A 27,086-nucleotide genomic window follows, 5' to 3' on the forward strand; every position below is an offset into this window, starting at 1 on the left:
CAAAATAGCAGCTGTATTTTCTTGTCAGGGTTTGTTTACTTTTTGAGTACAATCCCACCAAGCTGAAGAACTTCCAACCACTGTAGAGCTTGCAGTCTGGAAAGTGCCTAGACAAAGTCCAACCTGGACCTGAACTTGTACAAAACTATTTGGTTATTTCTGTCCTGCATGGTTGACTTTATTAGCATTACTGGTTTATTTTAATATGCTTTGGGTTCTATGTATTATTGTGCTTTTGATTTTAATCAGCCACCTTGAGTTTTATAGTAGAGAAACAGGACCCCACCCCCGCTCTAAAATAAAAATGCTTTTAAGTCTGGAGAGAGACACAACAGGAGAAACAAGATTTTAATTTAAGTGCACATATCAACATATTAAAAGACATACCAAAAGCATGTTCAGTCACACATACCATACAAAAGAACAAAACTTTTCTTTAAAAAGAAATCAAGAGCTGGATCCACTTAAGGGATTACTGGAGATTGTCTTATAGAACAACTCTACAAATGAGTGGCCCCACTTGGAAGAACCTCCTTTGGATTTGCTGGGTACAGCCACCACTACCCTCAGTTAGGTCCTCATTTTCAATCAGTGGAACCTCCATACGAGGTTTTTCATTTGGGAGGGACTCTGGGAAATGACAGGCACATTGGCACTAAGTTTACTTTCCAGGCAAAATTGCTCTGTTCAAAACTTAGCCAATCAATGGGTGGTAGGGTAGGAGGGTCATTTGTCCAGGGTCCCAAGTTCAAAGGCTTAGTGGGAGGAAGGTGACTTCATTATTGATGCAACAGCCAGCCAATCAGCACAGCACATTGTGTTGCCAAGAGGGCATCAGGGGTTCAGAATGCCACTTACTGAAATCCCTCAGAACACAGCCCTGTTCTGAGAAGGGCATGTTAATTCATGATTGACGCAATCCTGGCCAATGAGGGCTGTCAAAATCTCCATTTCAAAGAGGAAGAAGTCCTTAGTTAACATGAGGGCCACCTACTCAGATCTGTGTCAACTTGGTTTTTTTCCAAGCAGGAAAAAGCATTCCCCATTTCTTGTGTACAAATTGCAACTGCAGTGGCTTTACATCCCTCAGTCTCTACTCTTTGGCCACCCCATGGCTCTCTCTGAGAAATTGCATTGGCTTTGTCCTACTCAAAAGCAAAAGGAAGGGAGATGTGTCAAGATTATTTATGACTATGACTGGAAACCCTGCCTTCCAGAACAGGATTCTTGGCCTTCACATTATTATTATTATTATTTTCTAACCATCATTCTAGTTTGGAGATTAACACTAGGAGGGCCTGTGAAGTAGATTTGACTGCCTTAGGCAAGGCTGAAGCCAGACATACCCAGAAAGAGGGGCAGGCGGGCCATATGGTTGCTGCAGGACCAGCTCCAATTCTTCCCTTCCACCTCCCGATTTCCCCTAAACTTTTATTTGATAGCTGTGGAAGGAGTTGAAGTAAGGGGGGCACTGGACAGACACATTGTTCACTTTGTCTCTAGACCTCTCCTCCAATTATATGGCATTATCATCTAATGCAACTGTTATTATAGTCATGATATCTAGGGATACAGCAGAATCTATATATATGTGACACTTTCTATAGGAGGGATAAGTCCCTGTCCCAAGGGGCTTACAATCAAAGTTTTTAGGTGCTTTATTCATTTCTAATATGCCCCCCCCCCCACTCTTGAAACTAGCTGGGAAGACGAGAAGTGGGCTCAGTTGCCAGTAGGGTTGGCCAGTCAGCGCTCTGTGTAGCTCTGCTGTGAGAAAGTGCAGAAGTCCAGTGCAAGGGGCAGCCAATCAATGTTGTGGAATCTGACTTTCTCCTCACAGAGAACAAAATCGTTCCCACAAGTCTGATTCTGAATCGAAGGCTATACATATTACAAATGAGAAGAGTTTATGAACCTCTGTGCCAGTCTTTTCACTGTCCTAAGAAAACTTGAGATGGCTTTTTTTGGACACCCAAACCAAGGGGTAAAGGATCTCACCATGGATGGAGATTCTTGAGAACTTGTGGAGCAAGGTTGCTGTGTCAGCGTCATAAAAGGCCACCTGCCCCCCAGCACAGTTCAGAGACACTCGGATCCTCTTAAGTTCCCCACTGAAAGACAGAGGAGGGTAACGGGGGTGGTGGAAAGCTCTGTACTTCCCTGCCCACAACCCTACAGCCCAGAGCCCTTCCTCAGGACTCAAGAGTATCTGCCCCTTCCTCTTCACAGACTTCCTGGCAACTCCCACAGCCCATTCTTCCTCACTTCCCACAGTGACTTCCCAGAAATGCCTGCCTGCTGCGAATCCTCCATATCCCAGCACAAAAGGCCAATAGTCAAATCTCTCACATCTGGCGGGCAGATCTTGCCATTTCTCTCCCATTCTCACGCTTCTACGATCTTCAGCCAGTATGAGTTTGGGATGAGCTGTGACTGGATCCAGAATGACGTTAGCTATTAGATGTGAGGGAAAGAGGAAATAACCAGGATCAGCTGGGAGAATGACTCATGGCCTGAGCCTAAAGGCTCATCACAGAAATGGCAACTCCTCCAAAAATCAACAGGGTTTTCACTGTACAGGGTTTCACAGGTTTTCACTAGGCTCCTCTCCTTTTCCCAGACTTTACCCACATTTGAAGGGAGAGTTTGCCTGAGGAAGATGTGGGAGCCAATATCCTGGAGGATTTGGAGGGAGGGAGGATACTTACTTGGAGAAGGACTATAGGTGAATGGGAGAGCATCGGCTTCATCCTGGGCATCTTCAAATAGGTTGGGAAATACTTAGCTGAACTACTGGAAAGCTCCTGCAGGTCAGTGTAGACCAGTGGCTCCTAACCTTGCCCTCCCGCCTGGTTATTGTACTACAAAACCCATCATCCACAGCTACAACAGATGTTGTAGTCCAACACCACCTGGGGATTCCAGGTTGGGGAGCCCCAGTGTAAACAACATCGAGCATGATGGACCAATCATCTCATCAGGATAAGGGAGCTTCCTAGGTAACCAGAAAATAAGGCCCACTGAAGAGAATGGGGCTTCCTAAGTCCATTTGGTCAGCAGTATCTCACTACAGGGTTGCTAACACCAGCCCACTTTTCTTGTGGGAGCACAACATAGTGAGACTGCAATGGAGACAAAGCATTTCATTAGGTTTGACGTGGAATCACATCTACAGTTCCACAATCAACTTCCCATCCAAGTGCAATGCTACACAGAAGCACTGTGGCTGAAGCACATTCTGTCACCATGGCATGAAGCACACAAAACTGGAAGAGAAAGCTTACTCAGCCTCCACACACTTCCACAGGATAGCGTAGGGGTAGGCAACCTTGGCTGTCCAGATGTTAAACTACCACTTTACTATAATCAATTGTGGCTTGGGATGATGGGAGTTGTAGTTCAACAACATCTGGACAGCAAAGGTTGCCTCCCACTGGCTAGCATCCCCTTTCCCTATGGGAGCTAAAATACTGGTCAGAAAGTGATCTCGACCACACCGCCAGCCAGTCAGCTCTTGCTCTCCAACAAGCCCCCATCCCTCCTGTGATTTTGGTCCTCCATCTGACCCCACAATTTACCTTCCCACAGCTGAAATCCAGACCGTAGAGTATCTGAGGAAGGAGAAGAGAGAGGGCTCAAACTCCATACCATAGTATTTATAACAAAAATTGTAGCAAAAAAGAGAGATAATAAGAAGATATTTCTTGCTCCACCTACATTTCCCTTATTTCAAGGGTAACATTATATCTTACAGGGTCCAATTCAAGGTGCTGGTTTTAACCTTTAAAGCCCTTAACGGTTTGGGCCCTGGATATCTGAAGGACAGCCTGCTCCCAAGGGGTTCTGCCCACTTGACAAGATCATCTGAGAAGGCTCTGCTCCACGTGCTGATGGTGAGAGAGGCTCGGCTGTCGAGCTTGTGGGACAGGGCCTTCTCAGTCATTGCCCCCAGGCTTTGGAATGCACTCCCAGCAGGCATCCACTCCTCAGCCTCTATCGCAGTTTTTAGAAAATAAATGAAGACATGCCTCTTCACCCAGGCTTTTAAACAAGAGTACAGTTTTTATTGCTGCTGCTTTGTGTTTGGTGCATTGCTGTTTTAGATAGGCTTTTAAACTTTTAATAGAGATATTATATTTATATTTATATTATCTGTCCTTTTTGTATTTTAATTGTGCATTGTTTTAATTATATTGTAAGCCACTGAGATTTTAATGAAAAGTGATATAGAAATTGAACAGTAATTTATATATTATTTTTCTTTATGTGATGCTGAAATAAGTCTGAGAGAGGCCAGGGAGGGGACCTTTTTTATTTAATTTGTTCAGAAATTTCAATATTTTCTTATTCCAATAGGAATGTTTAAAATCCCAGTTAGATCATCTATTAGATTCAGAAAGCCATGAAGAAAGTTCACATTTGGAAAAACCGATACTGATTATCACCTTAAAAGTTGCTAGCCCGGTTCTAAATGCAGAAATTCAGAAGTTAAATCCACTTGAGTGGGACTGGCTTCATAGGATGCGTCTTAAAGCTAGAAGTCCAAAATGTCCCACTCTAGCTAAAAGGTAGCTGCGATGAAGCATGCTAGAAACCATTAATTTAATCCTAAAATAGTCACAACCATCTTCTGCTATTAATTTCAACAGCATTTTGTTACAACTAACTTTAGCTGCATTGGGGCCACAGTCTTTAAACATTTCTCTCAAAATCAAAATTTCCAAAACACAACTTATGGCAAGAAAAAAGACTGGTAGAATAGAAACGGGCCAACCTTACAATGTGTGCTAAGTAAAGGAGGAAAGGAAGTCGTATCTACTTGTGTCATCTATAGGTTTTATACAGCTGGGTTTATCATGCAAGACTGACACTTTCACCCGTCTCTTAAATCAGCTATAACTATGGGGTCATTTGCCAAGGTAAATGCTCCAGCTTATTACCAGAGATGAATTCTCCAAGGAGCTGAGAACAGCAAAAGATGGCCTCCAATCCAAGAACTGGTCAGGCCCAGACATAGGAACATAGGAAACTGCCATATACTGAGTCAGACCATTGGTCTATCTAGCTCAGTATTGTCTTCACAGACTGGCAGCGGCTTCTCTAAGGTTGCAGGCAGGAATCTCTCTCAGCCCTGTCTTGGAGAAGCCAGGGAGGGAACTTGAAACCTTCTGCTCTTCCCAGAGTGGCTCTATCCCCTGAGGGGAATATCTTGCAGTACTCACACATCAAGTCTCCCATTATTTGTTGTATTGTTTTATGCCTGTTTTTATATGTTTTTATACTCTTAGCATGTTGTTTTTATTGTGTTTTTATTGTATGTTTTTAACTTTTGTAAACCGCCTTGGGGCTATATTTTAACGAAAGGCGGTATAAAAATGCAAAAATAAATAAATAAATAAATAAATTCAGATGCAACCAGGGCAGACCCTGCTTAGCTATGGGGACAAGTCATGCTTGCTACCACAAGACCAGCTCCCCTCTCTGCACATGTTTAGCTGAAGTATGTCAGTCACCCCCAGATCATTCTCTAGGCCCAGCTTAGACAAACTCAAGAAAGGGGAGCTATTCACACTTGACTGGCCAGCTTGGGTAGCCCCAGTTTGGTCACAGTCTTTTAGAAGAGGGATGCCCAAGAAGGGCCATGATGGTGAGTCCTGAAGAATCAGATTGTACACATACCCCACCCACACAGTTTCTTGGGGGATGCTTGTTCTACTCATTCCTCCTATTATGCAGACTTTGAAGCACCAATGGCTACAGATGACCAGAGATAAAAAATGAAGTGTTCCAATTTTTTTTTTTTTTTTTTAAACAGAATGCAGTTTTGAGCCCGTGTCATTTCCACAGTGAACGAAAGATGCTTCTGGCACTGAAGATCCCTACTTACTGGTCCTCTCAACATCAGATGTTACCGTCTTTCGCATCCACATCTGGACTCCTATCACACCTATAATATATCATTCCCCAGAGCCATTCCTCCTAACCTTTGAATTTCTTCATTACCACCTTCAGGAAAGGGTTTATATCACAGAGTTCCCAGATCCTCCACTTCAGTGCAGGAGGAAAAGTCTCAGGATTCTCAAACGCCTCTTTTTCCTCCCACCTGTAGAGAAAGAAATATGTTTGCACACCATCCATCCAAGCCAGAATTCCAGGGTGAAATAAAGAGGAACAGGGAGGCAGAAAGCAGCAACAAGTCAGTAAGAACATGGTGAAGACAATGGCACAGCCCCAGTTTCATGAGTAGCTTCAGAGCAGGCAATGAATGGAGGTGGGGCACATGGGACTGTGCAGAGTAGGAATTCTAATGTTTGGCATGGTCCAGTGGCCAGTAGATTGCAACCAAGCCATTAGCTGAGCCCAATAAGATTACTGCTGCTCTTGCTGTGGAGCCAAAACAGCTACTGGGGCTTTACTTTAGGAACAGAGAAGTTGCCTTATACAGAGTCAAGCCATTGGTCCATCTAGCCCAGTATTGTCTACACAGATTGGCAGCGGCTTCTCTCAACACCTCCTCCAGTGGAGGACTAGCTCCGCTACTCAGAGGCCAGCTGAGTGGTGGAGCCAATCCTCGGCCGCAGCAGGTGCTGCACTGTTGCTGGGAAGAGCTTCCAGGTGCGGAGGTATGGGAGATAAGCACCGACTAAAGTCACACTTAAAAGGCACCTCCCGTCACCCCCATGGCGGCACCCACACCAGCTGCCACTGGTTGCAGGCCAGAGTCTCTCTCAGCCCTATCTTGGAGATGCTGCCAGGGAAGGAACTTGGAACCTTCTGCTCTTCCCAGAGCGGCTCCATCCCCTAAAGGGAATATCTTATAGTGCTCACACATGTAGTCTCCCATTCAAGTGCAAACCAGGGTGAACCCTGCTTAGCTAAGGGGACAAGTCATACTTGCCACCACAAGATTAAGTCCCTTCCCAGAGTTTGCCATAGTGACACTTGAGGAAGCTCAGACTATCATTCTTGAGGTGGGGGAAGGTTTCCTTTGACAAGGTAAGAATGCCTGTTCCAATGTAGGCATTTGGTCTTCTACAGATACGCAGAGAAGCGCTCTTACCCCCCAGACCCTGGGGACCCTGTCTGTGGCTTCCAAGGTCCGGGGGCCCCCCAAATCCCAGGTGGGCCTCCTGCTACCACCCCACCCCACTGCTACCCCACGGCACTGAACCGCAGCGCTGAAAATTCCCAGCATTCTAGCCATGCCATGAGTGTGGTGGAGTGTGTGCCGAGCAGACCTCTCCCACCCCTGCAGTAGTGGCGACGGCAGCAGCAGGTGGAGTAGGAGCAGCCGCTGAGATGAACCGTTCAGCCCAGCGGCCTTTGAGGACTGCGAGGAGGAAGCTCCACCTGCTCCAGCAGGCGCAACGGAGCATTCTCCTCACAGTTCTCAAGGGTTGATGGGCCCAATGGTCGTGTCCAGCGACTGCTCCTGCTCTGCCCGCCACCACCACAGGGGTGGGGGGGAGGCCTGCTCGGCTCATCCCCACACCCCAGCCGTGCACATGGCGCGGCTAGAATGCTTGGAGTTTCTGCCATTTCAGCGCCATGGGTTTTTAGAGTTTCAGCACCATGGGGTGGGGTGGCAGTAGGAAGCCCCCTGGGATTTTGGAGCCCCCCCTGGACCTTGGAGGTGCCACATTTCAAAGCAAAAAAAGCAAGTTTAACTTATTTTAATTTTTTAAAATTTTTTAATCTGAACTCACAGAGTGGGGTGGGGGGAACTCCGAAGCCCTTCAGGTCCATGCAACAAGATTACCCAGGTGCGCTTCTGAATATGTAAGTGGGTGCTATGTCTGAATCCCCAAGTGCAGTTCAGGTGTATAACTCTGTCCAGAATACTGAGTATACTTCCAAAATTCAATGTAGAACAGGCGTAATGTCAAATCAAAGAACAAAATAGAGGATAACTGGCAGATGTACCCGGAGAAAACACACTGGTTGAAGTATTGCCTTTCTGCAACTTGCTTAACTGAAACTATGGTTCTATATGGCAAAGATAGTACCACAAACTGCATAAAAGTCTGCAATTTACTTACCTCTGCAAGATGCTTCCGATACCCTAGGAGAAAGAAAGAAGAGGGAACTCAGTGTCTGCCACGATGTGAAGCTTCACATCTTTATAACTATATACAATGTTGGGGCTCGACACAGACCAGGCAAATTCATTCTGCGTGGATTATACTTATAGGAAAGTTCAAGAAATTAACTATACATAATAGATATTTAAAATAATGCGTGTGCAGAGGGAAATTATAAGAACAGTTTGAAATTTGTAGGATTTCAACTTCCAATATTTTTTTCATTGAATAATTACATATATGGTAAATTAAAATCTGAGAAAGATCTTCTGCTTTTATTGGGCATGACACCATTTTTTAATTATGGATCTGCTTAGGGTGTTAAAAATCTGTTCAGAGCAGTTAAAATATGATTATATTCAGCATTTCATATCGTATTTCATTAAATTCAGCAAAAAAGACCAAGACAATTATTTATATCTCTCAGTCAGCATATTCTGATGCAAAAAGTAGTGCATTCAGCTGCCCAGCTGCTTTCAGTGGGAGGATTGTGTAAGCCAAACTGAGTTATCTGTGGGTACTTGGGAAGCATGGCTTTATTTGCAAAAACAAACTCTGCAAAATATATAATAGATGATATCACGATATAACGGCAAAGTAAAGTCATTTTATCACCCTGCAGAGCAGTCTACTACAAAATCTCAAAAGTTAAACCAGGTAAGTGGATCTACTGATGAAGCAAACAGAGCACCCAAAATAAATTATGGGAGCAGAAGACAATAACTGCAGACCAGTGTGGAAGCAAAATTCTAGTATAGCTCTCACAGAAACTGTGACCACCGTCCTATTGCATTCACACTCTCCTGCACAAGGCACACCTGGTTATCTGCAACAAAATCTGGGCCTCTTCACTTCATGTAGAAATGAAGCGGCAAACACAAGTTTGGAACCAGCCTTCCCCTAAAGAAGAGGAGCCTGGCCTGTTTCTGCCACTGTCTTACCTGCAGAAGTTGACTCGCTGACTGCTGATGCTTCTCCTCCATCTCCTGAATAAGATCTTGAAGAGAGGAGAGCTCCACTGACAGTCTGGCCATCTGCTCATCCCTTTTCTTTGCAATCTCCTTCTCCACATCTTCTATCTGAGCCAACAGAAGTTTCTCTCGTTCTTCCAGAAACTGGCGCAGTTGCCTGAACTCAGCCACAGTCTTCTGCTTCTCAGCTGCTGTTTGCTTCTGCAGCAATGTCAGGAAAAGTGGCTGACATCCAGAGTCAGGAAGCAGCGCTTCAGGAATAGAGGGAAGGGGCAGTTGTTGAGATGTGCCCTTCCTTCTGCCATTTTGTGTGCCACCCAATATTATGTCCCTCCAGGTCACTCAGCCTCCAGGGACTTATTTTCATGTGGCGCCGGCAGAAGATGGGCAAAACTTGCCCTTCCCCAATTACACCATCACAGTGTTGAAGCTCCAGCACCTCCTTAGTCTGAGTGTTGGCCAGTGAGTTTTACAGAGACAAGAGTTGGGTGGTGAGAATCCTATAGGAAGGACACTATGGGCATTTCAAAAGATTAAGGATGTAAACATGAATCAGGGAAAGAGTTTTAGAAAGACCTATTCTTTCTAAAATATTCTTAGAAGGGCACATTCTTAGAACGGCCTTTCATTAACTTTTAATGGGTAATCAGGGCAACCCAGTTTATGTATTTATTTATTAAATTTATATACCGCCCTTCCTGAAGTGGCTCAGGGTGGTTTACATTTGAAAAACACAGAACAAAACAATTAAATTAAAATAAAATTAAAGCCAGAACCTCATTAAAATTAAGGTTAAAACTAGGTATCATTAAAAGCCAGGATGAAGAGATTCAGTTATACACAGTCTGAAAAGCACTGCCTCGTGGGTTTTGACACATTCTGTGTTCACTATTCCCACTTCTTGATACTTACAAGCAGGCCTTGGCTTTCCTTTTCTGTGTTGGCTCTATATGTGAGAATATTTTCTCTCTCCTTCCTCAAAGTGTCCAGACAGCTACAGATTTGATCCTGAAGAGAGAGAAAAAAGTCTTGCTTTGTTCCTTGGCCATGGGGCTGACCCCCATCCATTTAGTCATAAAAATCCAGAGTTCTCAGCCATGAATCAGGATATTTAACAAAGGGTCAGATGTGGACTAGTCCTCCAGCAGGTTGTCCTAATTAGGACACACCGAATGTGTGAACCTGTGCCCCACGCCAATCCTGCTTCCTGCACATTGCCATCCATGCCCTGAGAGGACCACGCCTGCTGATGCTGTAGCCTCCCCACTCCCACACTCCACGGCCACACAGCCAGAATGCCTTTGGCTGCATTCTGCCTTGCTGCACACCACACCATCCACACCTGCTTGCCCCACTCACATCTTGCCCCACCACCTACACTCTCCTCCATGCAAGCTAAAGCATCACATACCACCCTACACCACATGGACAGCACTGATCGATGCTGCAGGGAGAGCTGCTCGCCCATGCACCGGGGTACTGGCTGCAAGACCACTGGCAGGGGATGCTGCTTCCCCTGTTGGTGGACTAATGGAAATGTGGGGTGTAACAGAACCCATTGGAGCCTGGGCGATCGGACTCACACACCTGTTCCAGTGTGGTGCCCAGTAGGTGCTGCCACCACTCTCTGCCTCCAGTGAGCACTCAAGTTTGGGTCTGAACCAACCTTTGGAGGATCCCCCCGTTTCAGTAGAGCAGGAGCTTGGTTCAGTTGACTCCTTCGGTGGAGTTTGCCTTTAAGTAGCTCCACCAAGCAGTCTGTTCGTGGGAAGCCACAGCTCTAGAGTCTCTCCACCATACACAAAATAAATGCAATTGTTCTCTCTAAAGGACTACTTTATCATTCTACAGGAACCTTGGAGCAGGCAGGCATTGGGGAAATAAAGCAAAAGGCACTTCTAACTCCTAACACAATCTAAAGCCTTCAGCAAAGCACTTACATATCATGATGTAGAATGGTTCAGCTGGTAGATGGAAAGTTAGCTGGCACCAAACAAAGGCAACAGACAATATACAGCCCCTGCTAACTTGGCAAAGAGGCACCTTTTAACATGGTGGTTCTCTTTATTAAGCAGGGGGAGAGTAACTGGCCCTATCCACCCCCAGCACAGCATCCCTCCCGTGGCTGTTGCTGGTGTCTATCTTATGTTTCTTTTTAGATTGTGAGCCCTTTCTGGACAGGCTTCCATCTTATTTATTAATTATATTAATTCTCCTGAAAACCAAAGAAACTCCATGTTTGCCCAGAATACCACATTCTAACTCAAAGTAACCCCAGCTGAGCTCAGTGACATTACTGCCTCTCATGATCAACGTCATTATCTCTCTCCACTAAATTGTATCTAAGGAAACTTGGTTCTCACAGGATTCTCACTGTCCTTTGCTGACAGTTTAGAAAACAGGATGTAACCAAATAAGGAGTAATCACCAGATGAACAATGAATCATTCGCATGCGTACTAGATACTTAGTCCACCATTTTATTGCCACGTATACTATGTCTAGGGTGTCAGCATCATTCAGATTGTCTGTATAAATATAAGATGTACCTATAACCAATTTGTATTCAGTGTAGTGCCAAAGCCCACTGATTACCTGTTGCAACTGCAGTGCAATAAAATGCCTCTAATTGATTCCCACTGAGTCTGTTTGATTGGCAAAAAGGCGGACCCAGGACGAACCGAATTCACATCAGGTGTGCCTTGGAATGTGCATCCTAGCACCCAGCTGATTGGCTGGGCAGCGGACGCGCCTGACTGGCTGATTGGTTACCATGGCGGCGGGCCTGGTCGTGGAGGTCAGAGGCAGTGGCGGGCCCGGCACGCCCATGGAGGCAAGGCCCAGGAGGGGGATAAAGAAAGTGCGGGGGCAGAAGTGGGGGTGGGGAGGAGAGGCAGCTGGACCCGGAAGTGGAGACTGGGGTAGAAGCGGGGGGTGGGGGGGAAGAGGTAACATTTTTGGAAGGGCAGTATAGAAATCGAACTAACAACAACAACAACCACCACCACCAACAACAACTTTAACAGGTTTTCTTAGGCAAAACACCTAAAAGGGCAGTGAACCTTTTTTCCAATCAGAGTTATGTTAGGAGGGCTCAGGTTGACAGCACCTCAGTCAATGAGCAGATGGGTTGCCCCAGTGGGCAGAAGGAGGAGGAAAGAGAGATCAGGGATACAGGTGTTGCCTTGGTTGCCACTCTCCCTCTCCCTGGCACCTCTCCAGATAACATCCCCGTGATATTTCAGTCTATGAAACAGGAAGTTCCTACCCTGTACTCTTCGACAGCTTCCTCCACAGGAACTACATTGTGAGCTCGGTGCTCCTTGGATCGGTCGCACACCACACAGATGGGGGCCTCGTCATCCTTGCAGAAGAGCTTCAGGGGCTCATGGTGCCTCTCGCAGACTCTTGCCCCTCCTACTCCCTGCATGGCCTGCACACTCAACTCTTTTGCTATCTCAACCATATTGGCCAGTTGCCTGTTTGGCTTCAAGCTTGTTGCCCGGACTCTCTCTCTACACTGAGGACAGGTGGTGGAGTTTGTGGCTGACTCTCCCAGGCATTTAATAATGCAGGCTCGGCAGAAATTGTGCCCACAGTCTAGCATTACTGGATCCGCAAAGAAGTCCAGGCAAATGGAACAAGTCACTTCTTCCTTAAGCTTCTTCCTGGGGCTGGGAGCGGCCATGGCTGAGACACCACAGTGCAGAAAGGCTGAGTTCTGCTTTCCTCTCTGCCCCTTCCACCCACAGCTCAGGGTTGGGCTTTCTTCCTCCTCCTCCTCAAACTCCTGAAAAGAAAGATCTGATTTCAGTGTTGGACAGAGAATAGAAGAAGGCAGATCAGAGTGACTGCCTTCGCCAGGAATAGAGGGGCAGCCCTTTAAACTGCCTTGGATTGAAAACCACATGCATGGAGGAGGAATCTGTTACTCTGAAGATGCCACTGTGGGCTGATTGGGAGCATCAGACAGTTTTGATGCCCATGAGGGCATCAGAGGTTTTGCCTGCGTGCTTAGTAACATATGCTGGTAACATCCAGGCTTCACTACTGCAATGTGCTCTACACTGGGCTGCCTTTGTACATAGTTCGGAAACTGCAGCTGGTTCAGAATGAGGCAGCCAGGTTTGTCTCCAGGGTCACCTGTAAAGATCACAGTACTCCTATTTTAAAAGAACTACAATGGCTGCCAATTAGCTTGATTTTCATCAAGAAAGATGCAAAGAGCTGGTTATTACCTAGAAAGCCCTCAACAGCTTGGGCCCAGGGTATTTAAGAGAGCACCTTCTTCTTTATGAATCCCGCTGCCTATTAAGGTCATTGGGGGAGCTCTGGTTGAAGTTGCCATCAGCTCACTTGGTGGCAGCCCAAAACAGGGCCTTCTCTAGAGTTCTCGAGGCTCTGGAACACACTCCAAAATAAAACTCCTCATCACTGGTTGTTTCAAAACTACTTTTGAAGACACTTTTTTCATCAGGCTTTTTGTTTATGATGTTTTAAATTTTGTTTGCAGAAATTTTAATCTGTGTTATATGATTTTGTGTTAATAGCAGCTGTCCATTTAGATTGTAAACCACCTTGAGATTTTATATAGGATGGTATATATATTTTTCTAAAAGTGTGTTAAATAAATAAATAGTAGCGAATAATTTTTTTTAATGCTTGGGATGCCAGCAGAATTTGGTATTCCTTACACCCCTGCCCTGTTCAAATCCTAAATATTGGGTGCATTTTGGCAATGAAAAATATGACTGCCACACATGCCCAGAAGGACTCAAATTCTGATTTCCAGGGCCAAACCCTGGTTAAAAAGAAAAAAGAAAAAAAGATGTTTGTGTTGTGACCTGCTTCACAGTAATTCCTATCAAAATTGCTAAGCAATTGGCATATATGGCCAGAGATTAAAGCAGGAGGAAACTGGGGAACTGGACTTGAAAAGGCCAGGTATTTAAGCCTTTCAACTCTGCAATTTCCACAATCTAAATTCATCTCTCAAAGACGCTTTTAGCCCCAGGCCCCTGTCCCTATCCCAAAGCCCCTCTAATCCAGTGAGCATGAATTGTCTCCTTTGCCAAGCAGGGTCCACCCTGGTTTGCATTTGGATGGGCAACTACATATAGGGGAACAGTAAGATATTATCCTCCATAGCTGAATGGAAGAGCATATGCACACTTGCATACAGAAGGTCATAAGAACAGCCTTGCTGGATCAGGCCCAGGGCCCATCTAGTCCAGCATCCTGTTTCACACAGTGGCCCACCAGATGACTCTGGGAAGCCCATAGGCAAGAGGGGAGGGCATGTCCTCTCTCCTGCTGTTGCTCCCCCTGCAGTTGGTATTGGTGAAAGTGGCCTATAGCCCTCCAACTAGTAGCCATTGATAGACCTGTCCTCCATGAATTTGTCTAAGTACCTATTAAAGGTATCCACGCTGTCACCACATCCTGCGGCAGAGAATTTCAGGTTTAACCACTGGCATTTCCAGATAGGGCTGAGAAAGACTCCTGCCTGAAACCGTGGAGAGCTGCAGCCATAAACGATACTGAGCTAGCTGGACCAATGGTCCGATTCAGTATAAGGCAGCTTCCTATGTTCCTAACCAGGGTTAGTCGGTGTGCGAGTATGCGACAGGCTGAGGGTTACTCTGTGTTTTCCTGCTAACTGAGCAAAGAAGCACCTTTTAAAAATGGGGATTCTCTTTATTTAGCAGGGGGAGAGCAACTGGCCCTATCCAAACTCAGCATAGCATCCCTCTATTGGCTGCTGCCGGCGTCAGTCTTATGTTTTTTATTTATTATTTATTTGACATATTTATACCCCGCCCAAAGCTTATGTCTCTGGGACTGTGAGCCCTTTGGGGACAAGGATCCATCTTATTTTATTTATATATTTCTCTATGTAAATCGCTTTGGAATACTTTTGTTGAAAATCAGTATATAAATATTTGTAATAAAGTCCTGGGCTCTACTCTCAGTAAAGAAATTACTTGGATCCCAATTTAGGAGCACGCCGCTCCTTCAAGGTAGGCTGCCACCAGCTGAATACTGATCTAAAGTTCCTGACCAAGCTTCATCACTCTAGAACTGTCCAGCTATATTAGCACTGTACCGTCAGAGTCCACAGAACCCAGCTCTAGACAAACTAGACATATTTCTAGAAACAAAGCACATGGCCTTACAAGGCACATGAGGAAGAGTTTGGCAAGGAACTCTTGTAAACAGTGTAAAGATCTACACTGGGTGCCGATAAGTTTCCAGGCAAAATACAGAGTGCGGGTTATAATCTTTAAAGCCCTAAACAGTTTGGGCCCTGGGTATCTAAGAGAACGTCTTCTTCGTTATGAACCACACCGCCCATTGAGATCATCAGGAGAGGTCTGTCTGCACCTGCCACCAGCTCGTTTGGTGGCTACTCGGGGACGAGCCTTCTCCGCTGCTGCCCCAAAGCTTTGGAACCCACTCCCTGCTGTAATAAGAGCCTCCCCATTTCTGACAACTTTTAAGAAGTCTTTAAAGCTAAATCTATTCACCCAGGCTTTTAACTAAATATTGTTTTAATAGTTTTAACATTGTTTAAAGTGTTTTAAGGTTTGAATTGTTGTAGTGTTTAAACTTTTGCTGTATCATTTACTTTGTTTTAACTGGTGTTTAATTTTTGTTGTCATTTATTTTTACTAATGTTTTAACTTTTACTGTTTGTTTGCTATGTTCTAAACTGCCCAGAGACATGAGTTTTGGGCGGTATAAAAATATGTTAAATGAATAAACAAACAAACAAAGAGTAAATAGAACATACCAGGGTGGATTTGATTTAAATCAAACTGATTTAAATCACAATTTAAATCACGATTTAAATCACTAGCAGGGTGGATAAAAATTTAAAAAATCCGATTTAAATAAAAAAAATCGGATTTTTTTGATTTAAATAGGATTTTTTTTATTTTTATCCACCCTGCTAGTGATTTAAATCGGGATTTAAATCAGTTTGATTTAAATCAAATCCACCCTGGAACATACACACCCCATTGTTCAGGGTTGATCTGATTCAAATAAAATCAATTTAAATCACAATTTAAATCGCTTCTCTGAAGGCTCACCCAGAGTTGTATACAGCCCAGAGAACAATTTGTTATGGGGCAGCTAACAAATCACATTTATTAGGACTCAATTTTTGTGATTTAAATCACAATTTAATCACTAGTGAGGAAGATTTATTTAATCATCATGTTATAGAAGAAGTACATTATTGTTGAATAATATAACCTTAATACATATGGAGAGATGGAGGTTTCATTAGAAGGTAAGTACACACTTTGCCTTGTAAAGCAATTATTCTGAATTAGCTTGACTGCTCCCCTCACCCGAGCTGCACTCCTGCTCCTCCATGCCCCTCACCCCTTTTGGTCACGGCTGTGCTGGCGGCGCCAACTGGCCAAGCCACAGCCCCCTAACCCCAGAGACCTCCCCACCCTCACCCCGCTCCTCCCTGCAGGGGGAGCAGCAGCTGCTGACTGGACCCTTCCGCACTGCTGCCACCATGGTCGCTCATTCCTCTCAGGCCGCGGACAAGCCTGGGCCCATCCCTCACCCTTCCTTCTTTCGCTCTTCCTCTCCTTTCTAGTTCTCTCCTCCTCTCTCCTCCACACACTCTTCCCTTCTTTCCTTCTCTCTCTCCAACTTAACAGGTCTTGTTCATCTTGCTTCCTCATCTAAGTCACACAGTGGCAGCCTCTGTCTCCGGAAGGGGCTCTTTCCTCCCTCACAACCCCTCTCTTCGCAGACCCCTGCCCACGAACAGTTGCGTTCCAACTGACCTTCCCCACCACAGGCTCCTCCTACCTATCTGCATATGGAATCCCCACTGCCCAATCAAGTGCTCCTGCTCATGAACTCTCCGGAGAGCTGCTGCACATGGGATTAGCCATGGGTATGCCTTCGCAAAATATATTTAAGGAAGAAGATTGCTTCCAGATTTATTTTCATCAGAAAATGGGATGATCATTTGGTCATTTTAGTACTAAAGCAGATATGTTCTTGTGAAGTCATTCAGGGGATGAACCCGCTCCAACTGTTCAATTAATCATAACCCAAACATCATCAAAATATTCCCAAATCTCTCTTATGGCTTGCTGCCACCATGATAGGTATTTCCCTTCTACAATGGAGGATACATGCAGCAAAGGTTTCCTCACGAGGACTGTGTGAATATGTTCTGTTCACTTTTGGTTTCACTTCCTAATATTCCCCTCCCCTCCCCCTTGCACTTATATCCAGACTTCTTCTCCTTGTTCAGCTCTATCCCCCCAAACTCTCTATTCTGTAACCTTCTTTATCTTTGCACTTAGAGAGAGAGGCAAGGGCTTGAAAGGGAAAGCACGTGCTGCATGTGTGCTTCATGTACATAGTACATCACCTGCAGAATAGGACTGATCAGGTTCTCCCTCAACTCCATCAACTGCTGATAACATATTCACAAAACATAATTAGAAGCTATATAATTAGTATTCATGACATGTTTGATGCATGATACCACCTTTGTCATAGGCAGGATCCCCTTTTTTAAAACAAATTGTTTTAAGAAAACTTTGAAATCCAATTTAAATATATATATTTCTAAAAAGCAATTTAATCAACCCTGTCCAGAACCTTTAAAAACCAGACTGAAGCCACTTCTAAGAATATGAAATGCATCAAGAAGTAAGAGTTGCAAACAGAAGAGGGATTTAGGAAAACAGGGGGGATTGAGAATAAAAGTAAAGCACACAGGAATTAATACAAAAACCGTTAGCCAACTGACTTAAACTAAGTTTTACTTTTGTCTAACAGCACACAAGCTCTTTGCTGAGAGAGCATTAATCTCTACAGTCTCTTTGGAGACACCAGATATTATCCCATAGAAAATGGAGAGCCCTAGCTAGGCCCTTGTTCCCTAATTTTCTCTAGTAATTACAGAAGGGGTGGGCAATCCTACTCTTCCAGGGAGTGACGGCTCTTGGAGCCAATGAAAAAACCTGGCATCTCTCTGATGTCACGTGGCTCTCTGGCCAATCTGGGGTTGAGGTTTTTTTCTCCCAAAGTGGAGGTTCCTCCACCTAAGTGGGTCTCATCTCAAATGTCTAAAGGTAGATCTGGTTTGAGCTGGTTACGCATTTTGAAAAAGGGATTCAGACTCTGCCTTGATGGCTCTGGCCCTTCTGTCACAAGAGGCAAGAGAATGATTCAGTTGAATGGCAGAACAAGGAAGGCATGTCCCCCATGCAGAGCACTCAGGGAGGAGCAAAAGGCATTCCTGAGCTAAGATGGAGATCTGCATTGGGTCACAGACCACAAGAGGGGGAAAGTGCCTAAAATGGCTGTGTGTCCTTCCCAGCCATAGTGCAGGGCAGGGGTTCTCTAGCCTGTTCCAACATCTAGAGACCCAACTCCCATCATCCCTTTGACCTTCATCTACTGTGGCTGGGGATGATGGGAGTTGTAGTCCAACATCATTCAGAGCCCATCTTAAAGGAGATGTTTATAGGCACAAGAACCTTCTGAGGCAGATGAACTCCCCCCTCCCCAAGAAGAAACACCCCATCCCAATTCTTCTTCAGCACAAGCAAGAAAGCCCAACAAACACAAGACTGAACATAAATGGACACAGCCAGCTCTAAATCAAATATGTCCATTGCAAACTCCACCTGAATCACCTTGCTGGCTCAGCCAGAACAGACAGACATGCCCTTTTCCTATCAGAGAGTGTGGCGGCAACCTTATCTTGCTTTCTGCTTAAGGAACAAAACCCCCACCATTAGAGCACACAGGACGACTCCCCAAATCCCCCCCACTTTACTTACTCAAGCCCTCTCTCTTTCTCTCTTACCCCACAGTTGTTTTTTTTAGTTGACTTACAATTGTTCCTAAACTGATATGTCTCTAATCCCTCTTTCCTGCCCAGCAGAGGCACTGAGAATGTGAGGCTGCCTGTTGAGAGCTTTGGGCGGAGCATAATACAAGGAAGCGAAAAGCAGGCAGCCAATCAGCTGGCTCCCGGGTGGGGAGAGCAGGACAGGAGGAAACATTCCTCCCGCGCGTTTTGCTGGCAGCGGGTGGACTGGGCAGGGGAAGCAGACTGATAGAGACACCCTCGGCTCACTCTCGTGTATTGCTCCTTTCCCTGCTGCTGTAACTTGAGCGGCGGTGAAATGGGAGCCTGGGACCCACCCGCCAATTCGCTGTTAGGCGGATGGGCGGAGCTTGCACAGGAGACAGACAGTCGTCTTATCCGCCACTCCATGGTTGTTGCTTCTTTCTCTTTCTGTCTCTCTATTTTTCACAGCAGCACTTGGGAGTGCTGGACTGGGACTGGGGAGACCCGGGTTCAGATCCCCATTCAGCCATGAGACTTGTTGGGTGACTCTGGGCCTGTCACTTCTCTCTCCCCTAACCTACTTCACAGGGTTGTTGTGCCGAGAAACTTAACGATATGTACACTGCTCTGGGCAACTTGGAGGAAGAGCGGAATATAAGTGTAATAAAATAATAAGTTGTCTGGGCTGGCGGGGGTGGAAGGAAAGGGTGGGTGTGGAAATGTAAAAGGCAAGCAGGGAGTAAAGGAAGCAGGCTGCTGCAGGCATGCCTTAACCGCATGGATTTTTCCAACTAAAACTGCTTTTTTGAGACTCTTATCCTGCCTAGAAGAATGAGAAATTAGCACATGTATTCTTTGTAGCCTTTGAATGGCTGAGCTCTCTCTATCTGGCACCTATATTGAATTTATTTGGCCAGAGATCTTCCTGCAACAACCTGAGGGGGAGACTTTTATAGTTATTTCTTTCCCCTGGTTCTTTTGTGCCAAAAAGGAGAAGCTGCTGCTGCTGCTGCTGCTGCTGCTGGCAAGGTCTTGTTGCTTTGTCTCCAGCCAGATGCAGCAGGGAGAGTTCCTCTGCTGCTCACTCACCTGGAGCTTCCTGGGGGTGTAATTAATATTGCTAGAGGCGAGAAGAGCTCCTGCAAGTCACTGACTGAGGTGTGGCCAACCTGGGACTCTGTCACCATTGGTGGCAGACTATTGCTCCCATCATTCCCAGCTGTTGTGGCTCAAGATGATGGGAATGATAGTCCAACAGCAGCTAGAGAGTTCCAGGTTGGCTATCCTTCCTCTGGGAAATTGTAGGTTTCTGGGTGATGCAGGATTTTGACTCCCACCTTTCTACTTAACATTATTTATTTTGTTTTAAGAACTTGATGACCCTCCACTCCACTCCCCCCTCCCCTGTGTGCTTCTGCAACAGCAACCAGAACAGCTGACAAATAAACATCCACCATGAAGTATAAAATAGTTGCAGGGGGGCATTTTATTCCTTTTGCTATTTAAACTATTCTGAGAAGGTTTTGGTTGAAAAGCGGTATAACTAGAATATGTTCTAAATAACAACAATGCTGGCATTATTCAGTAGCATATAATGTAGTAACATATGCATCATTGATACTCAGGCTCTTGATTGCCACTGCATACACCACCCCCCAACCCCACAATCACCACCAGACCGATCCCCAACAATTCCACCCTCCTCTCCCCTCACATTCCAGTAGTGACAATCACTGCTGATCTTCACACTCCCTGATCAATTCTCTGAGGCTTCAAGAGGCAGGAGGAAGCAGGACACGGAGTGGAAGACCTCAGATGTTCCCCTGCTCTGCTCTCTGCCTCCTGCTTTGCAGGGAGCAGAGGACAAGACGGAGGAAGAAAAGTATTGTGGTGGCCTCAGGGACACTTCCACTATCAGAAGAAACGGACATCGACCTGCTAGTGGGGTGGTGTGAGGCAGGCAGCTGGGCGCTTTCCAGATTACAGGCTACAACAGCCGTAAAATACTTTGGCTTGGGGGTCTAACTAAAACGTAATTAAAGGGAGTTGTGCAAAGCCAACAGCAGGGGGAGCAGTCTTTTCTAGTTGCGCAAAACTCTACCATGGGAAAATACAGCTATTTATTTGTGCCGCACATGTGACGCTATAGGACTTTAATGCAACAATAAAATCCGAACGAAGGCGTTGGAAATGTGAACGGCGCCTTGCCGACAGCACAGGAACTGCAATGTCAAAACACAGGTTGTTCAGAAGCACACGTAGTCACACTGTTGTAGTGTCCAATCTGGAAAACGCCCTGGAAAGTCAGTGGGCCAACAAAGGCCAGTCATTCTCTGCCTTTGCTCATCTGCCACTTGAGGCTCCCTCACTGCACCTTATTAGAGGACTGGCTGGCCATGGCTCCTTCAAAGTAGTATTGAAAGCATGCGTTTGTCTGAATTATCCCTCTGCGTGATTAAGCAGTAGTGTAGGACTATACAACTTCAGCCCTCCATTTGTTGGATCACAACTCCCATCATCCCCATCACTGGCCACCATGCCTGAGGATGATGGGAGTCGTAGTCCAAGAACAGCTTGAGGGCTTAAGCTGTTCGGCCCTGTGGTAGAGAGAAGATGCACCCAGTGGAGGAGGAGACATGCTGGCCCAGGGTCCCCCCCTCACACACTGGAGGGAGCCGTTCAGATGAAACTGACCTGTTTTGGTGGTGGTGTCACCTGGAAGTACCCCAGGAAGATTTTGGCATTTAAAAATCATAGGTATATAAGAAGAAAACACAGCTATTCAGTATAATTATTCATTTCATTTCATTTCATTTGTAGATCACCCATCCCACAATGGTTCAGGGTGGCCCCAAAATCACCCAGTCAGTATACCCTTCAGTCACTGGAGCTTGCACTGGAGGATCTTCTTTTGGAAGGGGGTTTGTTACATGATAAGCAAATTAGCCTCTAGGAACAGAGCAAGATTGCCTTCCTGAGAAGCAACAGTGAAGGAGGGGTCCCCCCACTCCTACCCCACATCGTTACATCTGTGGGGGGACAGTGGGAGGGGAGAAAGGGAAACTGAAATCAGAGCTGACAAGGGGTGAGCTCCTCGGAGGAAAAGCAGGATATAAATGTAAAAATAAAGAGAAATAAAATGAGGCTTCCACTGATGACCAGGGTGATGCTTATTTAGACTTGTGACCCGAGGCGCTCTTACTCCTGGACCATGGGGCCGCGGCCCGTGGCCTCCAAAGTCCAGGGGTGGCTTTCCACCATCGGGAAGCCGAACCACCCCCACCACAAGGCTGAACCGCTGATCTTTGCAAGTATTCAAACTGCCATGTGCACGGCCGGGGTAGGTAGGAGGACAGCCTAAGCAGGCCGCCCCCCCCCACTGGTGGCGGCGGCAGGCAGAGCTGGAGCAGCCGCTGGGCTGACCATCGGCTCAAGCATCACTGTGGCAGACGGTCAGCCCAGCTGCCACTCCCACTCTGCAGACTGCCACAGTGGCGGGTGTGTGTGTGTGTGTGTGTGAGGCCTGCTCAAGCTCATCCCCACCCCCTGACTATGCACATGGTGGTTAGAATACTTGCAGAGATTGGCAGTTTGGCCTCACGGGCAGCAGCAGTGGTTCGGGCATGCAAATTACCTAGGTATGCCACTGCTCTGGCCACAATCCCATGTGGGATGGCAGCACTCGGCCTTGTATCCAGTGTGGCAGCAGCATGGTCCAGACCTCTGCGCATGTGCTGAAGCCTCTCTCTCACACACAGAGGTAGGGGCTATGTCACCATCGTGCCAGATGCCGGGTGTAGTGCCACTGCCCCACACAGGATTGTGGGCAGAGTGCCACTGCTTGAGACAGCTTGCAGGTGTTTACTGAGCACTGGTAAGTAGTACCTGCTGATTAAGTTTTAAAGGTGCCTCTCGCTGCCCCCACCCCTGGCACTGCATCCCCTTGGCTAAGCAGGGTCCAGCCTGGTTGCATATGCATGGGAGACTAGAAGTGTGAGCATTGTCAGATATTCCCCTCAGGGGATGGAGCCACTCTGGGAAGAGCAGAAGGTTCCAAGTTCCTTCTCTGGCTTCTCCAAAATTAGGACAAGATTTTTTATAGGACAAGATTTTTTAATTGAACCAACGAACTACCAAAGCATACAGTACGTTGCCAAAGCACAATTATATACAAAGTGGTTGTTTGATATGATATATCTACAAAGATTTACACACAATGATTTGGAAACCCACAAGGTTATGAAGTATATGCTGGTAGTACTGTAACTCGGGGGTGGGGGATTTCAAGGCACATCAGGTAATGGCGGGGGGGTTTACATCCGACGTCCATTTCCACAATTTGTCCCATTGCTGTTTAGAAGAGATACTCTTGTCTTTTTGCACATAACCATACAAACTTTTCCAGAAGAGATTTACTGTCTCATCTGCGTGAACCTCTTGGTCGCATCTTCCCTCCCTATTCCTATGCAGGAGCATTGCATAAATGACATACAGGTTTACTAACCTGATTACGAGAAGGGGAACATTCCAATTCCCTAGTATGAGGGCACCCGTTCCGTTACCATGCTGGAAATGAACATGGCGTCCCTTCCAAGTAGGAACTGAAAAATAATATTGTGGTCTTTATCTCGGCGTTCCCATTGTGCAAACGCACCCCTTTTCTCCCATGTTGCTGAGGTAACTTTGGATCTTGGTACTGCCATATGGGCTATGAAGAAGGCCCAAAATTCAAATATGTCCAATGGTTTTATATCAGTTCTTAGTAGGAAGATGGAGACCTCCTTAATGTCCTTTCCCAGAAGTTCTTGCTATTGATTGGGCGTGTTAACAGCCCCCTTGTTCTAGCACTTCGATAGCATCTGATTCTAAAATTTTGTCATTTATCTCAGGATTCAACTTATCACCCCCATCTGTTTGATAAGGCTGTATCGATGAATCTGCGTCATCTTCAGAAACTTCCCCTTCACTCCCCACCCCTGAGCTTGAAGAAGACTCCAAATCTGAGTCCAAGGCGCTTTCCTCACTTTCTGCTATATTAACTGAGTAACTGTGGGCAATATCGCCCTCTTCTGGCATAGTTGCAGAGGGTGCAGGAGTTATTATACTGGCTTTGAGGGGAGTGGGGGAAAGTACTTGTTCTACTCCCATAGAGTGAAGAAATTGTGATTTCTCTAATACAGAGGGTCTGGTATCTCTTTGGTCTTCAAAGTCTTCTACATGAAAACGAGATGACCACCCTGGACTTTTTAAGGGGGATCGATCTCTGCACTCTGTTTCAGAAAGCTCCATACTTTGGTTCTCCAGCAAAGGCATTGAACTCATCATAAACATTTCTTTTTTACTCTCTTCTACTGTTAATTCTGTTAATCTTTGCTCTGTTAAACCTTGCTCCCCCAAGGTTGCTAAATCTCCAAGGGCTGTTGTAATTACTTCAGGAATGGGTGAGATTACATCAGACAAAGCAGCCTGTGACTCAGCAAATTCAGTAGAGGGCTGCCTTAGTTTCGCTTTCGCTTCTGCCTGGATAATTGAATGAGTTGATGGCAATGAGGAAAACAAGGGTACATTTCCCTCTACTTTTGGGGGATCTAGAGTTGTAGATCCACTCACCTCATAGTGATCAAATTGTGCTCCTGGCTGTTGGGGATCTATCGGTCCCTCCCCCAAGCTCCTAGGATTTAAATTGTCCTTCTGGTTTGACTGGCAAGAGACTGTCCCCAGTAAATCTAGTTCCATTGTACTCACAGGCTGCAGCTTTTCTTCCAGTCTCCCGGGCCCCGCGCTGGAGGATCCCAAAATTCCTTCTTCAATTGATCCAGAGATTTGGGAATGGACTCCTTCCATCGCTGGAACATTCTCCTTTGACCCCAGGTCTGCCTGGGGTTTTACTTCACCCTCCAAAGGGGCATAACTGGGTGAAAATGAGAGGTCCTCCAAGATAGGGCTGAGAGAGATTCCTGCCTGCAACCTTGGAGAAGCTGCTTCCAGTCTGTGAAGACAACACTGGGCTAGATAGACCAATGGTCTGACTCAGTATTTTGCAGCTTCCTATGTTCCACCATCTGGAATCTACCCAACAGGTAGGAACAGAACTACTGTAAAATAGTGCCACTTCAGCTAACTCAGGTGACCCAGAAGGATACCATGGCCAATGGTATCAAAAGCCACCAAGAGATGAATCAAAACACTGTAAACTTTTCCATGTCCCCCTCCCACAGAATTCAGAGAGATTAATAGCACTTTTTTTGTAAGAGAGACCCACCTTCATCTCATCAAAGCCTTCTCCATAACTGCAATAGCCACTGTGGCATATTGGCCAAGAGACTATACTGGCCATCTCAAAGTCCCCATTTTAGATATTACTTCTTGCACAGAGCTCACAAGAAAACCTCGGGCAAATTCTAACGCCTCAGTTATCCCATCCGCAATATGGGGCCAATACAACCCACTTATCCTACAGGACTGTTGTAGGAGTTACAACAAGACACAACTATTAGGATTTTCCATTGACTCCTGACAATTCCCCAGTGACCCAGAACATCTCCTCACCTTCATCCTTTCCCCATTTTTCACCCTGGGTACTTTTACTTCTACTTCTTGAAATATTTCCTAAGTCTTTTTAGTTTCTCCCAACAAATTCAGTGCCCTGCCTTCATTAGGTTATGCAACATTCAGTCAGCAACTCACAGCACAGGTCAAGCTCAGGTAAGGTTGTTGTTCCAAGTGGAGATCAGGCTCAATATTAGAACAGGAATGCAGTTCTTACAAAGACCAGAAGACTCTCACAGAAAAGAACAACAGAAGAACACAAAGGCCCCAGGATACAAGCCAGCAGCAGAGCCAGGGTATTGAATGCTGGAGAAATAGACTCCAGCATGGGAGAAAAGAGCTAACAATGCTATTGTACCAGCAACCACTTTGAGACTCAGCAGGGCTTAAGTGGAGATCTCCACCCTGTAGCAGGTCTCTTCAGCCCTTATTTGGTGCAGCTGGTTCGGGTTCTACTGTTCCTCTTGAGGAAACACCTTCCTCACAAGCAGGTCTCTCCTGAAAGAGATTCTGTGCTGCCACTTGAGCGCATATTCTCCATTGTTGCAGATCGGCCTGGTCCTGGTAGCATCATCACTCTTTGAGGTCTGTTGGGGGTGTTGGCACCTCTCTGCTGGCCATGCGGGGATTTGCCCTTGTCCCCTGAGCTGAACCCTCCCAAGGAAGGGGGGAGTCTGTCGTGAGGTCCAGATATGAGGTGAGAGCCCAGCAGGTTGATGGCTTGAGTTCCTCCACGATGTGATCCAATGGTGTCTTGTCTGAAGCCCTCTTGGGTGCTCATGCATCAGGGTTCTCCTTATCTGAAGCCCTCTCAGGAGTTGTGTTGGGGTTCTCCTCATCTGTGGGCCCCTCAAAGGCTATGTCAGGGTTCTCCTTGTCTGATAATGCGTCAGGTTGTAAGTCAGGGTGAATCCTGACATCCAGCCCAAAACTACCTTGGTGTTCCAGGAGCTCTTTGGGTGACTCCTTTTCCCTGATGGAAGAGAACCCCCATCTCTTTGTCCTCCTTCCTCAGTCCTTGTGGGACACTGAAAGGACTCATGCTGTTGATGTGATCCCTCCTATGTGCCTTCCTCACCCACTGAGCGATCCCTCCATGAGAAGCTGGGAACAATGAAAACCTGGCGGCTTGAATGCATTTGGCAGAAAGTGGCATAGCACATTTTATGGCCCTGGTTTCTGCCTTGGCTTTGCCTCTGACTGATAAGAACAGTCCTGCTGGATCAGGCCCAAGGCCTGTCTAGTCCAGCATCCTGTTTCACACAATGGCCCAACAGATGGTCTGGGGATCCCACAGGCAAGAAGTGAGAACATGTCCTCTCTCTTGCTGTTGCTCCCCTGCAACTGCTATTTAGAGGCATTGTGCCTCTGAGGCTGATCCTGGTTCCCAGTTTGTCTGCTTGGATTTGACCCTGGCTTTTGGTGCTGGTTCCTAGCTTCCTTCCTGGCCCCAGTCCCTGGCTTTTTCCTTGGCCTTAGTTCTTTGCTGGGCCCTTCTGGTCCCATCTCTAGGCTCCAGCACGCCCTCCACTGGCTGCCCCAACCTAGTACTGATAGTGTCCAAAGATCGTACTGGGGGACTATTGCTCTGCCCTCGTGGCAGCTCTGCTATAGGATTCTCCAGGGCTCTCTTCTATTC

General features: G+C 46.2%; 1 protein-coding gene across 6 annotated transcripts; it reads right to left on the bottom strand.

Annotated features, from left to right (window-relative positions):
• Positions 1–321: 321 nt before the first annotated feature.
• On the bottom strand, positions 322–25,799 carry LOC128343082 (zinc finger protein RFP-like). 6 transcript variants are annotated; one of them, XM_053291583.1, is made up of 9 exons: positions 25,586–25,799; positions 24,644–24,809; positions 12,320–12,841; positions 9,965–10,060; positions 9,023–9,253; positions 8,040–8,062; positions 5,985–6,103; positions 3,579–3,611; positions 322–2,454 (listed from the first exon to the last, which is right to left on the bottom strand). In XM_053291583.1, the coding sequence occupies exons 2-9, from the start codon at positions 24,740–24,742 to the stop codon at positions 1,940–1,942; spliced, it is 1,638 nt and encodes a 545-aa protein (XP_053147558.1). In that variant the 5' UTR covers positions 24,743–24,809; positions 25,586–25,799; the 3' UTR covers positions 322–1,939. The 6 variants fall into 6 exon arrangements, with proteins under 6 accessions (XP_053147558.1, XP_053147561.1, XP_053147563.1 ...); XM_053291586.1 differs by lacking the exon at positions 25,586–25,799 and adding an exon at positions 23,403–23,499 and having other exon boundaries at positions 24,644–24,780; XM_053291588.1 differs by lacking the exon at positions 24,644–24,809.
• Between the last annotated feature and the right edge of the window lie 1,287 nt (positions 25,800–27,086).

Source organism: Hemicordylus capensis, chromosome 2 (assembly GCF_027244095.1).
Source record: "Hemicordylus capensis ecotype Gifberg chromosome 2, rHemCap1.1.pri, whole genome shotgun sequence".
NCBI lineage: Eukaryota > Metazoa > Chordata > Lepidosauria > Squamata > Cordylidae > Hemicordylus > Hemicordylus capensis.